This window comes from Oryzias latipes, chromosome 18 (assembly GCF_053564925.1).
Source record: "Oryzias latipes strain Hd-rR chromosome 18, Olatipes_Hd-rR_3.1".
Lineage (NCBI taxonomy): Eukaryota > Metazoa > Chordata > Actinopteri > Beloniformes > Adrianichthyidae > Oryzias > Oryzias latipes.
In genome coordinates this window covers 24,445,694-24,460,458 of record NC_136254.1, presented here as the reverse complement: position 1 = coordinate 24,460,458, position 14,765 = coordinate 24,445,694, and the positions used below count along the sequence as shown (strand labels likewise).

At 39.3% G+C, this 14,765-nt stretch overlaps 1 protein-coding gene across 14 annotated transcripts in view; it reads right to left on the bottom strand.

The window, feature by feature from the left end:
• The window catches only part of LOC101167489 (sodium/potassium/calcium exchanger 2), a 79,202-nt gene that overhangs the window by 23,050 nt on the left and 41,387 nt on the right, over positions 1 to 14,765 (bottom strand). For 4 of the 14 annotated variants that reach the window (XM_078936409.1, XM_078936407.1, XM_078936411.1 and 1 more), the window contains exons 3-5: positions 11,962 to 12,010; positions 10,169 to 10,277; positions 6,805 to 6,819 (exon numbers count right to left, since the gene is read on the bottom strand). In XM_078936409.1, coding sequence (XP_078792535.1) covers positions 6,805 to 6,819; positions 10,169 to 10,277; positions 11,962 to 12,010 — 173 coding nt within the window. The remainder of the gene's footprint in view (positions 1 to 6,804; positions 6,820 to 10,168; positions 10,278 to 11,961; positions 12,011 to 14,765) is intronic. The other 10 variants (XM_011487376.4, XM_078936415.1, XM_078936410.1 and 7 more) reach the window with 5 other exon arrangements.

Genomic DNA, 14,765 nt, shown 5'->3' with positions numbered 1-14,765 from the left:
TTGGGGTGTTGCTAACTCCCGACTTTGCAAGGTCGAGAGTTCACAAAATCAAAGCAGTATTTGTTTTAGTGGTATTAATCTATTATTTTATGTGTCGGGTGTTATTGTAAATACTCTAACTTGGCTAAGGTGTAGCGTTGTCAGTCTGTGTGTTTGTTTATGCGCTACGAACAAGTTTGGGAGTTAGCATAGTAACGTTTGTTTTAGCAGAATCAGTCTGGGGGTTTTCTACGTGTTGCTAACAAAGTTGGATGTTATTGTTAATAACGGGGCTAACATGTAGCATTGTCCGACTGTTTTTTTTTTACATGTTACTTTAAGGTTGGGTGTTAGCGTAGTCACAGTTTTTTTTAGGGGTCTCAGTCTGTTTTTTTACATGTACATGTTGTACATGAGTATTAGCACGCTAACGTGGCTACTGTGTAGCAATGAGTAGCAATAAGTTCTTGAGTTACTGTTAATGCAGTTAAAAAGTCGGACTGACTGATGGATTTTTCTCTGACTGGTTTGAACGCCTAAGTTTTTCAATATTTAGGATAAATTTAGCAAAACCCAATGTACATTTCTAAGACATTGTGGGTTTTTTCCTGAAGAAAAATAAGTTTAAATGTAACTTTAAATAAGAAAAATATGCTTAAAAGATATCAAGTTTTTGCTGAGTATGTCTGTTGTCTAAAGACCGGCTAAGAGCAACACATTACAAGCAGGTTATTAGAACCAGCCTAATGCAGTGATAAGGGCCCATACTCAACAGTATAGCATGGTTAAAGTGAACTGACCTCAATGGCCACACACAGACAGACTAATATGTATCCTTGCGTCAAAGGCATTCCTGGAAACCTTGCTTTGCTCTGCAGTGAAATGCTTTCTGGTGGTCCAGACATAAGACCGCATCATCAAGGTCGATGGTCCGGTTGATGGAGTTCACTCCATCTTACTTCAAGGAAGCTGCTTTGTTCTTTAGAAGGACAACACTGTTTACAGACAGCTGCCAAAGAGCCCTGACGATGATCTCATTATAAAACTTTTAGGTGAATTAAACTTATGGAGGAGGAGGGAGAGGCCTTATTTATGGTTTTACATAAGGCCAGCTTGTTATTTTTGCCTGTTATTATTTCAAAGTCCTTTAACATTTGGAAACAAAGATATTAACGATTTAAGATTTTGTTTTACATCCGGGAATGGTTTTTACATGTTCTAAGATTACTGTTTAAAACCCTTTAATGTTTTGCATGGGCCTGCACAATAAATCGCAAATTTATCGTTATCTCGATATCAAGTTGAGAAAATATGTTTACCGTAAAAGTCGTCAAAAATTGCAATAAATGGTTATCTTAAAAATGCTACAACAATCCAATGGCAGCTTGAATTATTTAACAAATCAAATACATCTCTTTGTGGATGGAGACCTGTTTTTGTTAGATGTCCGCCTCCTGTATATAAAGTTGATTTATTTTTGGCCTTTTTTGGCATGCTCCTAGTGCAACAAAAGCAGCGAGCGATATTGGAGCTATCAAGCCGTTTGGTTTATATACGTCCTCCATCAGCAGAAAAATGCTACAAGAACATGATAAAACACCATTTTCATCAGAGTGGGTCTTATTATCTATTTAAAGAGAGTGTTTTAGATACATTTTCTCAAATATCCAAAATGTCCAGACTTCAACTTTAGTGCATTAAACGATTTAGAGCATTTAATGGTTTGATCGATTGTTACTTGAGCCATGGCTGCAGTCACTGATACAGAAAGCATTTCTTTAGAAGGATTCGTTAAATTATTTATTGAGCATTCAATTTGTGAAAAACAAGAAGAGTTGAATAAATTTGTTCCTTAATGCACATGAAAATTCCTAAACTTCCAAATAAAAGCATAAATTAAGTGGTCTAACTTATTATAAGTCAGACTTTTGGCCAGGAAATGATGTGGTAGAGATCGTAGGTTTGGCAGAAAAAAGCTGCATTTTAGCAGCTATCAGTTATATTATCGTGTGTATGAATAAAATATAGGAAAAAAAGATATCGAAGTTCTAAAATTGTAATCAACACTTTGCTTGTTGCAAAAATGCTGATAGGAGTGCAAACTCTACTTAGAGAAGGCCCAACTGAGAGACTTTTGAGCATCTCAGTCTTTGCTGTTCACATGGAGAAGGCTTACAGTAAACCCAGAAGCATCATCCTTCACGCTGGTATCTGACTCTGCCCGCCAGTCGTCGACCACTTTGGTCTGGCGCGCGCAGGATTACGGTACAAATCTCACACCAGATGCGAGACCTGGCAGCGCTGCGGACCCCGTCTAATGAGATGAAATGCATCTCATTGCAGAAAGCCGAACTCCTGTGCAGCGCCCTCAGACAAGGGCCTCAATCCAGCCTGATTAGGTGATTGAGATTTGAAGTGCAAAAACGGGCTGGAAGGTAAGCCTCCAACTCAGGTTTGTTTGAGGGCAATTATGCCAAGATGCAATCACTGCCTGCGTGCACTTTGGAGTTTGCCCCGTGCTGCTGCAGAGAAAGAGGCTTGTTGTTGTTTACCAGAGAACCTCTTGTCCTTGTGGAGTGACCTCGAAACCCTCTGGTGAGCCATGTGTAAGAGTTGCATGTGTGTGCATGCCTGCTCTGTCTGCTGGGGGTTGGGGAGTGTGCAAATTTGCAGCCTGTGCAAAAAAAAAAAAAAAAGGCTTTTAACATTGATTATTTCAATCAAGCCATGTGGGGTAGCACAGAGGGCGAGACAGGAGGTCTGGCGTGTGGGTGCGTCGGGAGTGTGTATTAGAGCATGATCCTGGTGCGGTTAGAGGGATGATGGACTGACAGATGCTTGTTGGCTGGTCACAGTTACATAACATACTGGAAAGGTGATTATCTATCCAAACAAAATTAAGGCGTGCAAAGCTTTAAGGGCTTATCTGCTTGATAGGAAAGGGTCAAAAAGCCCATTTAACCTGTAAAGAAAGATGTTTAGGGGAAACACGCTGATTTGCCGGGAACAGGACAAACCCAGGAAACAGCTGCCCGGGTAGCACCTCTGCCAAGGCGTTTCTATTTAATGAATACAGAACCATTTGTTCATCCAATTTGTAGTTAAGAGCATTTTTTGTTCCAATGGCAGCTTCAAACTGTGACCGACAGTTTTATATTTTACTTTGAAGGTATTTAACCCTTCAAATAAAACAAAAAAATGTCAAAATAAAATATTAATATAAAAAAAGAACATTTAAGTTTTTAATTTACACTTGGACTAGCGGTTTTGATCGTATAGGTTTTTTAGCAAGCAGTCTCTGGACCAAGCGATGGAGTACCAGTTGGGCAAAACAATTCCTTTCTTTGATATATCAAAGAAAATATATCAGAAACCCACTTTCCCATGTCCTCTCCCTTCTGGTTTATAATTAAATTGTGGGCTGTCTGTGTTTGCCAACTGATGAATCTGTTGTCATCTGGGGTTTAAATCTCCCGAACAGAGGATTTTTTTCGTCTGAAGCAGCAGTTGTGTTGATGTAGTGATGTGATTCAGCCAGTTAAAACGTCTGCTAGATTCATGCAGACGTCATTGAAATGTCAACGTGATTATCATTTGGGCTTTACGTCCTTATCGACTGGTCCAAAACAGGAAGGGGAATGCTATCGGCTGGAAAACCAGCTGAAGACTGGCTTGGGTAGACATCTCGAAATTGGACGTTTAACCCCCAGATGGACTCATCCTGGCTCTGTAGACTAGATCTGCACCAAAATGATAGCAAATTTCAAACTACTTCACATAAAATAAGTTCAGAACACACAAAAAAACTATTATATTATAACTATTATATTACTACTATTATAACTATTGATGAGAATTTTTGGCAAAAAAGTTAAACACAAGATGAAAGTAGGTTTCCATTAAAGGAAAATAAGGGACGACAATCTTGTAGTTACTGTTTTTTTTGCCGTCTTTGTGACCTTAAGTTACGTTTAATTGAATGCTTAATGCATCTAATGCAGTGCTACCCTTGTTAACTTTTAAGTTGGCTCACTACTTAACTTCTGGGACTCGTAAGGTGTTTTCACACTGCACCATAACCGTGAAGAAGACCTGTGTCCACAGTGCCTCTCTACATGCGTAGCAAACTTTTCAAAATCCATAAGGTCTTTCGAACCAAACGCCATAAGCCTTCAGCCAAGGTTTATTTCATATTTCATGCTGCGTTTACTGATGCCACTTCTCCATACAGCTTATTAATGACAGCCGCACATTTTTTACATTCTCCACCTGCACATGACTTACCGGTACTACTTTATGACAACAAATATTTTAACCTGTGAAATTGTGCCTGATAAAGGACATCTCTCCTCTGTGGACATATGACATATGGCAAAAAAGATGCTTGGTTAAATAAAAAAATAATCTGGAATGATCTGGATTTTGATCAGATACAACACAGCCATGATAGATGAACCTTTGCTAAAAAGTGTGAATTACACCAGCTACAGGACCAAGATACAATTGGACAACTTCTCAATAAAAATCGTCAAACACTGGAAAAAGATTTACTTTAGACAGCAAATGTGACATCCTCACAGAAAGTAATCTTATTTGGTATGTACTGCAGGTATGTAGACAAAATGTTGATGGAAATATTGATATTAAATTAGTTGGCAGGCTTTCAGCTTCAGTATATTTTTTATACCACTGTTAGCTTTAATTTGGAACATTGTGAGAACAGTTAACAATCCTCTACATAATGAAGTTAACATGGCCTGACTGTCAACAGCCTCTAAGGTTAAGCAAAAACTTGTCAATTAATTCAATTTCCAGAAAAGTAAAATATATTTCCATTTTCCAGCAGTCAATAACAGTGAGTACATTATTGAACTGTGGGATCAATGCATCTCTAGGTCACCATCCAGACAGGACTGTTACATCACAGTATGGCAAATTTCAAATACAGACGTAATGAAAAGAATTTTCATTCATGAAATGACCTCTTTTTTTGTCATGATTTTTCTTGCATAATTTCATTGGTAAATATACCAAAACTTTCTAAAAATGCTATGCCATAATTAGCACCCAAACGTTGTTTTGCTTATAGATACAGGCACATTAGAATTTATGTGCCTGGATGACCTCCTTTCGTTGCAGGATCAACATCAACTTCCATTTCCACACAGCAACGAGAGCCATTTCTGGAACAATCTTACTTCTTCACTCAAATACATAACTTAAACTGTAGAGGTGCCAAACACAAGATATTGTCAGATACTTGAAAGGAATAACAACTTAATCCACAATGCGGTCAACTACAAATGTGAATGGAGAACCAACCCAGCAGAGTTGGGTCTTTGAGAGTACAAATCTTCAGCCGTAGTCACACGCACCGGCATGGCGCTAACTTGTATGCCGGTTTTTGGATTGTTTGGAAGGTCGTAAAAGAGGTGTGCTTGCATTTTAAGGGGAGTGCAGGTGGGTCTTCCGGTTTTCCTTGTACGGCCGCCTTAAGGGACATCGTGAAAAAGGAACGTACGATTGTTGTGCGTGTGGCGAGTGTATTGTGACGTGTTTGTGAGGCTAATGTAAGTTGTACACATATGTGACACTGTTGTATGGTGTCTTGACCCTCTAGTCGTTGGTAAGGTGCAAGTACTGACAAAAGTCCAAAGCTTACTGATGAAAGCCTATGCATAAAAGCCGCACGCAAAAGTGTGCACGTGATACATGAGTGCCCCTAGGGTGTGCACACAAGCTAGCCTCTGATTGTTTCATTAACTAACAATCAGGCTGCAAGCAAGTAGCCTAGCAGCGCACACTTATCACATGAAAAGCACTAACGGGTGCCTTGCATAATCTGCGATATTTTAAAAATCTGCACAACACACCTGCGTGTCACCTACTCTCCCCTTACTTACGATACTTTATGCGGGCCACCTTGTACTAGTCTTTTTCTCACAGATAGCTTGTATCCACCCACAATGGTAGTTGTGACTAAGACTTTAATGTAGCACTCCAGCCAATGACACCAGGCCTCTAAAAGCAAAAAGAGCCCCGTCTGACCAGTTTCCTTCCAATCTCCCATCACAGCCTAATATTTGGATATGCCACCCCCTCGTGATCTTGTCTCTACCTTTCTTTCTCCCTCTGGCATGGACTGTTCCACATTTGTCATCACATTACCCCAGTTAAATAAAATAAAAAACAAACAAAACAACAGCTCGGGGTAATTTTTCAAAAAAACAAACAAAAAAAACCCTGCAAATTGACTCTCAAATTGAATCTCAATGGTGAACAAACAGTAAATTTAAGGAAAAGGCAAACACTTTAGTCAATAACACTTTGGTGCAAACAGCTAATTATAAAAGACCATTTCGTCAAGCCGTTATTGACTGCAAGTTCTTTCGAAGATAATTTAAATAGAGCTGGAGAAAAAACAGTTCATGAACCCAGTTCAAACTTTATCATTTGATAATCCTGACAAACCTGGAGTTAAGGAAAACCCAATCCCGATACATTTAGCTTGTTTTTTGTGAAAAAATAAGATTACAGTAACTCCAAAGAGGAGAGAAAGGATTAGAGACAATGAGGAAAATAATATAAAAAAAATAGTCACAGAGTGTTTTTCCAGGGAGAACACATCCATAGAAGAAGAAAATGGGATATTTTAAGGAAAGAGTCTGCAAGGATGGACAAGACAGAGCCGACACACAGCACGACAGCGCTCAGGAAATGTAGACAAAAGGGACACATTGGGTACAAGTTGCCTCCAGGCTGTTGCAATGAGAACAGATATATTTTGGGGGGAATTATGTGAAGGAAATTAGAGAAGTAACTCACCAGAATCTGCAAATTCTGAAGGGATAGTAATTGAAAGAGACATAAGAAGACAGAAACAGAGACAAGATAAATCCAAGGGAAAAATAGCGTGGCTGTGAACATTTCGGTATTGAAAGGAACTTCCAGAGATGAGAAACCAAAAAAAAATGTAATAAATAAATGAAATTCTCTTGCTTATAATTCACTTAAATGAACTAAAATTCACTTGCAGGCAAACATTTCATTCTAAAAACAGGTCAAAATGTGGGACGTTTGTGAGCTATCGGTCAACAAAGAACAAAAACTGAATTTGTTAGCTTAACTTAACCCGTCTTTGAGGGCAAAGTGCCTAATTATTCATCAAATGAACCCAATACTGCTTTGATTCTTCAAATACTCTTGGTCAAACACAAATAATATCCATTCTCACAGTTAAATACTGCTACATACGCTACACGCTCACACAAACAGAAACACAGGCTTAGCTAATGATAACAGTTGAAGTATTTTTATCCCAAAACAATTACAAAGTTTTATTCAACCGGCCGCAAAAATTTTTTAAATAAATAAAACAAAAATATGAATAAAAAGGGTCTTAAAGGTTTAGTGGATAGCCATACAACAATGAAAAAGGCTGATCAATTTATTCAAAAAGATGAAAATATGATTTTTTTTAAAAAGAGACATAACAAATATTCACTTATCCTATTCTGAAAGTCAAATAAATATGGCTTTCAAGTACATGCAAAACAACTCAGACCATCTCTCAGCATGGAGGAGCAGACAGCTTATTTTGAGAAACGCCTATAAAAAATGTATGGATTGAGTCTTGCAGGCTCCCTGCGGCCCTGACGAACTCCTCTTTAAGGCTGAGTGCGCACTAAAACAAACCGTCTCCATCCTTGAAGACTGAACCGTTTGTCTTTCTCTATGCTGTAAGCTCCCCAAACAAAACAAGCACCAACATTTACACATTAAAAAAAAATATATTCTTTTTACTTTTTCAAGCTAAAGAAAATGTAGCCATGAAGAAATCAGCAAAAACAAATGTGCCTAAGTGTGCGTTTTTTTCACCTCCTGTTTTAAAATGGTTGGGCTTGTTTGCAAGGTGTTGCATGTAAATCTTACAATAATATATTCAGAATAGCAAAGAAAAAACCCCCCCAAAAAACCAAACAACTGAAGTGTTGCTTTTGTTCTCAGCAGTAATGAATTCCGTCCTCACATTATGCCACACTGTACTTGTTGTTTCGGTGAATTCATTTCCAGTTTGTGGCTTGCTAAAGGATTCATGAGTCAAATGTGTCCCAACATCCTCACATTTGTTCCACAGTCACAATGAGTTTGTCCGTTTGGTCATTTCAATTCACATCAGTGATCAGGAAGGTAATATGGACTTTGAAGTCTTGCATAGGAAACAAAAAAGTTTGTTCTCATGGGTACATAAGGAAGTTGAAGAATTGCAATGTGTTGATTTGATCTGAATGACAGTTGCCATGCCCACAAGAATGCCCCCTCAGGCTATGATTTTAATACCAATACTGAACGACGAAGTATATTTAGAGGTGATTTAGGGTATTTTGATACATCTTAAAGCATAATCTAATGCCTTAGTCACAACTGCCCCTGTGGGTGAACATGGGTAAAAAATGGGCAAACCTTTAAGTGGCCACGCATGAAATATTAAGATCACAGACCACTTGGTGAGCCCGTTGGGCAAAGTTGTTCATGCACATTTTTTTCTACGGTCAAGTGCGTGCTTCATGGTTGTAGCCTGAGGCTACGCACACACAGAGCATTTGACACGCTATTGAAGTCACATTAAACCAATGGTGTGGTTAACACTGGACAAGCAGGGAGGGGATTCTATTTCTTACTTTTTACTGTTAGTTGATGTCCACCACCTACAGGTGGAAGAGGCTTGGAGCGAAAAGTTGAAGTGGTGCAAATCGAAACCAAACTGAAATGGTTCGGTTCATTGCTAGCATCCTTGCAATTGCGGATTTGCGTTACCATTATGTCAGGAGAGTGGCCTTGGTTTATCTATATTTGAAAAACAAACACAGACACCATCTGGCTCGTCTGTCTTGGTAAACTAAATCCATAAGTCACTACCCAATCAGAGTCCCTGATTGGTCAAAATTTTACCTGGTTTAACTGGCATTCAATGAGTACGCTTTTTGTATGTAAAGCCTGAAAAACGATCGTTTAAAACTTGCGTAGCTATGCATGAATGCAGAAGCCCACAATGCGCTTTTAAATAGACTTTTCATTGGAAGAGGCCACTTGAACGCGAGTTGCTGATTGCGATGTGAATCTAGCTCGACAGTAAGAAATGAGGAGATTAAATATCCTATGGGCGTCCTATAGGACTTACATATCACCTTCACACCCTCTGCGTGAAGGTGCATCACTGTTGCGTTGGGGCATCGTACGACAGTATCACCCGTACGTCATAAATGCGTGCAACTTGCATTATCCTTAAAAATACTTCACAATACCCTTAGTATGCGCACAACAATGGTACTTTTCATTCTCATGAGCTGGTCGCATGAGGAAAGGAACTGCAAAACTCGCCTGCGCTCGCTTTAAGATGCGGCCGCACCTGTTTACAACCCTCCAGGGGTCCGGACAACCCTCGTATGGGTTCATGTGACTAAGGCATAAGATTCATCTTGTTGCGACTTGTTAGTCACTCAGTCAGGGTTTTGGCTTTCTGAAAGGACAGTCATCACAGAAAAAACTGAAAAGAGTCTCACCACTCGGCAGACATCTGCTCATATAATTCAAGTCACCCAGTGCAGTGTTAAGGTTACAAATGACTCTAGGACTTTTGCCTCTTGGATCGCAGTGCTGACATTCATGCTTTTCATGAGTAACAACATGAACTGAGAAAGGGAAGTATAACATCCCATCAACATGGATGAAAAGTCGTTGCATTACAACCTGTGCTGCCTGTTTGTTCTCAGTGAACACAGATTTCTAATTCTCTATCACCTTTTTGTGCTGGGATGAGAATGAAATAACACTTCTTGGAAAATTAGCATATTCATTTTATCCACTAAGTGCTGAAGCTGCAGTTTTACATTTTTCTTTAGTTTAGCTAATAGGCCATCATCTTGGATTAGAGGGAAATAATCTGCTGTGTGCATCACATGGAGAATTCTTAAGAGGAGATGAATTGGTCTCAGCCCACAACAAAATATTTCTATATGTTAAGGGTCTTGTGTTGGATTTGTACATTATCTGTTTGGAGATAAACTTCAGTCTTGAAAAAACCCAAGGCTTTGTGCAACTTGACGTCATTTTTATTTTAAAAGACATTTATGACAATCAAAGTCAGTGAAGTCTGGAAATGTACTTTTCCTTATGCAATTGGTCTTACCTTCACTTAAAGGGTCTAGTGTATGAATCATCAGCTGGAAAATGCTGTTCCTCATCAAGCTGTTGTGGAGGGAGGCGGAACTACCCCCCCTTTGGAGGCGGGGCCTTGCCTGGAAGGGAAGAGTAAGAGTGTCGGTCAAATTATCCTCTGACAGAGATGGAAGCCTTCATGCTATGTACACCCCAGACAGATGTCAAGAAGGGCATTCATAAATGCGCTTTTAGCATACGGTGTTCACACTGGACGGTCGCTAACCAACATGTACCTAGAAGAAGCTTGGTGCAAAATATCCAATGCTCCATGCTCTTTTCTTTCACAGCTCTATTCCGATACATGAAAGACTTTGTGTTTGGTTTAATTCTGTCTGGGCACAATGGTTCTGTGTTTAGAAAAAAGGCGCCACCCATTCGTCATTACCTGATTAGTCAAAGTTCGACCTGTTTAACTAAACTCCAAAACGGTCTTAGAAACGTGCGTAGCAAAGTGTGAACGCGACGGTTTTGAAAGCGGAAGCCCGAAACATGCTGATACATAAGCTTTTTAGTGCGTTGCCAAGCCCGGTGTGAACATACGTTGAGTTGTGGGGGAGACTATTAGCATAGGCAACCCCGCTCCCCCTTCCCCTTCCTGGGCGACTTGCCAGCCTAGCGTATTTTCTTCGCCAGAAATAAACTTTTTTAAGCTTTAACATTCAATTTCGTATGTAGAGCCCATCTTAAAAATTTGTGTTGCGAGAAGTGAACACGACAGCTTGAATGCGGAAGCCCGCCGCGCATATACGTACGTATACATAGACTTCTACATAGAGTTTTCATTGAAAATGGTCGCTTGAACGAGTTTTTCTGACCCCGTTGTGAACGTAGCATTAAACATAGTATGTTATCTACAATTTAAAAGCTCAGTTATGCATAAGCTGCTTCTAAAAATCCTTTTCAACCAACAGCTGTGCTGTTAGTCTCCTTATTTTTTTTTACATTATAGGTAGTAAAAGGCTTTCTGTGCTTAATTTAAGCACAGAAATTAAAGTGTTACATTTAGAAAATGAACACAAGATGCTCTACAGCCTTCACTTTTGAAATATGACTCCCTAATCCTCTTTTTCATTAAACCCCAAAGCGGAAACCTGAAACCAAATCTTAAAAAAAAAAACAGTTAAGTATTCCAGCTTCTTAGAAAAATAAGCCCTGTTGGTTGAGGCAGGCGTGCTCAGTCAGGGTGACATTAGGGTTCAAAACAATCTTCTCCAAGGTCAGCCCAGCAGTTGACGGGGAAAGCAAGAGCTGTGGAAACAAAATCAGACACCGTCGCAGGTGACAGCTGCTGGGAGTGGATTCTCACAGGTGATGCGTAGGCACAGGAGGTGTCAGGTGCTAATTCACAAGCCCATATGGGTGTGAGCAGGAGGAAAGGAAGACACTCAGAATGGCAGAGCAGGTGCAATTTCTCCAAGACGTGGCTGCTCAGCAAGAAATTCAAAGAACTGCCTGTTAATTGCTTTTTCTTACAGTCAGGACGAAATCCTTTATTTTTTTTTGGTTTCATAAAAATGCAATATGAGGCTTATGTTTAGGCAAATACATACACTTTGTCTGGATTGGGTTTTCTATGCTGTGTGGAACAACTTTACCAAAGAAAGGACTTCAGAACGGATCCACTAATTAATGGTCAGAGAAAGAAGCGCACTTCTTATTTGCAGTAAAAGGAGGAGGAATCAGGGTTACACCAATACAGCTACACAGAAACAGGCAAAGACACAGAAACGTATGAAGAGGTGTCAATCAGACAAGACCTACCGACAATTTGCCATCATCCTCTGGCGCCCCGGGACTCGCCTTCTCATCCAACACAAAGAGAAGAAGAAGTAAAAGAGGGGAGAGAAAAACAGGACATAGATGTGAAGCATGCCTCACACAACCACACGGACAAGGTGAGGAGACAGTAGAGAAAGACGTTACAGTGACGGTGATGAATGTGATGCGAGCGGACAGGACATGAGAGACAGATTCCTTCCCACTGCTGTGCCTGCCTGCTGGGTCGGAGGACAGATTTGCAGGATTAAACTGCGTCTACTTGAATTTCCCTAACATTCCTTTAAAAATGTCACCATGATTTGTTATTTCCATCAAGGGTGTCGACTCAGATCAGAACTTCTAGCATTTTCTTGCTCCAGCTGTGGAAGTACAGTTATGATGAAGCCTTTCTGGGCTTGTGTTTCACACTCATATTGAAATGCACACAGCCAAAAATGCATGTTTCGCATTGAATTTGTCGAAGTGACTCTCCCATCATCTTTCAGTCTCTTGTAAAAGCATTCCCAGTGGTCTCTTATCTAGGATTATTCAATTTTTAGGCAACATCCAAAAACGTATGTTGTTTTTTTTTTTTTTTAGGACATCCAGTAGTTTCTGCAGAGCTACAGGAGTCTATTAGAAAATCACATCCAAGTTGTGGGCAGGACTGTTGGCATGGAGCACACCCCTCCCTTTCCCTTCCCGTTTCTGAGAGCTTTCCGTTTACACTCTCTCCCGCTAGCTTACAGCCCCTCACACCCTCAACTTAACAGCAACAAAAATGGTGAGCAAAATTGGACGAGAATAACGAAGATTGATTCACAACAGGGACGATGCATGTGGTAAACTGCAATGTCACTAAGTCATTTAAAGTCCCACTCCAACTATATTTTTCTATTGTAAAATCCTTCCCAGGGGTCTTTTAAGTGCAGTTTTTGGCTAAAATGAAAACGCCAGTGTTGTTTAGAAGATGTGTTTTCTGCAGAGCTGCAGTCGCTCCTTAGAAATACGCCTTTGGGTTGTGGGGGGACTTTTACAATTCAATTGAACTTTATTTATATAACCCAATAATACAACAATCGTCATCTCAATGGGCTTCATACTGGTAATAGTATACAAAGCCCATTGAGACGACTGTTATGATTTTGGGCTATAATAAATTAAATTGAATTGACTTAAATTGAATTTTATAAGAACAGGAGATCAGTCCTAAAATTCAATAGGTAATTGCTAAACTAAACAGACTATGCTAAACTGCCCTTAGACCCTCCTTCTATTAGCGCCAAAGGTAGCCTAGCTAATTTCCCAGCATGCATTTTGTTTAAGCTCGCCCCCCACTACCAACAAGCGCCTCACAAGCTCAAGCTAATGCAAAAAAAAGGTTATCTAGCCGCACAGTTTAAAACCTCAGAAGAGGAAAATGAAAACGTACACGGATACATTTGTCTACAAGATGGAGGATTTAAAATTGGAGCGGTAAAAGCGAGACTTTAGCTCGCACATGGCAGTAGCTGCATCATGAGTCAGCGCTTTTACAAACATTATGTTTTCATCTGCTCCTGATCCAACGCAATTTTAATAAAGTAATATTTAGAAAGGCAGTTTTAATATTAAAATATTCTATACATGTCTTCCATTATAAGAAGAAAATGAACAAGAACATGTTAAAACCAACAAAAAACACTATTTCCATCAAAGTGGGTCTTTAAAGAGCGACATTATAGTTTAAAGGGTGTATTTTTCTAGACACAGAGGCAGATAAAACATTTTTTGGTTAGGCTGGTTAACAAAATGTATGCCTTTGTTCGAGAGTTGTGCCAGTTTTTATTACTTTGTTTGTGTAAGAACGTTCTGGTTTCTTTTGGCGATCTCACCTGACTGAAAGTCAAAGAGTTAGTTATTGATCCTTCAAGTGTCAACACTTTTGTGTCTTATTGATTTAGTCAGATTACAGTCTTTTTTTGTCCACGATTTTACCATTTCAGCGACACTTTCAGAGCTGTACGACAACTCTGTAAAGGCACAAATCTGAAGAAGATGATCTCTGTGGGTCTGTGTTTGGCTCCCATGGGCAGAGTCTTCATTTTAATCAGAAAACATGCAAACTTCCTTAATTTACCAAACGGAATTGTGAATCATTAACTGACAGACCTTTTCATTTGATGCATTTAATGAGTTCCATAAAATGCATCCATTTAATGAGATTCAATGTTCTGAAAAAAAAGAAAGAAATCTTTTTAGAAAGGTTGGTATTCATGCTGCAATAAATCCATTGTGGGTTTATAGTGAAAAATAGGCTTTTCCCTCGATGCAATTACTAAATAAAATATTCAGATATATTTTTGTGTTTAATCAAACAGGACATTAATAAAAGCCCAGTAAGAGACAACACTCTGGAGGGGTTTTCCTTTGCAAATGAAACAAAAGATTTGCGCAGAAAGAGAGACAGATGTCTTCTGCTATGGAAAAGGGATCAGACTGAGGCAAAAGTTTACTTCCTGACGGGAAAATGGTCAAAAGCCAAGAAAAAAACGCTTCACAGCATTGCTGCAAAGACTTTCAAAAGGGTTGCCTTGTTTTTGATTGAACTGAACGTCGTTAAAGCTTTCGGTGTCACTTAAAGGCATGCAGAAATATCAAAAAAGCACTTTGAAAACAACATTTTGGGGGTAAATTAGAATAGATGAAAAACATTTAAAGCTCAATGACCCACTCCGATCAGCTTTTGATCCATTTTCAAAGCATTCCCAGTAGTCTTTCAATACCAATTATGCCATTTTGTTTTTGTTTTTTTTTGTTGCTAAAAA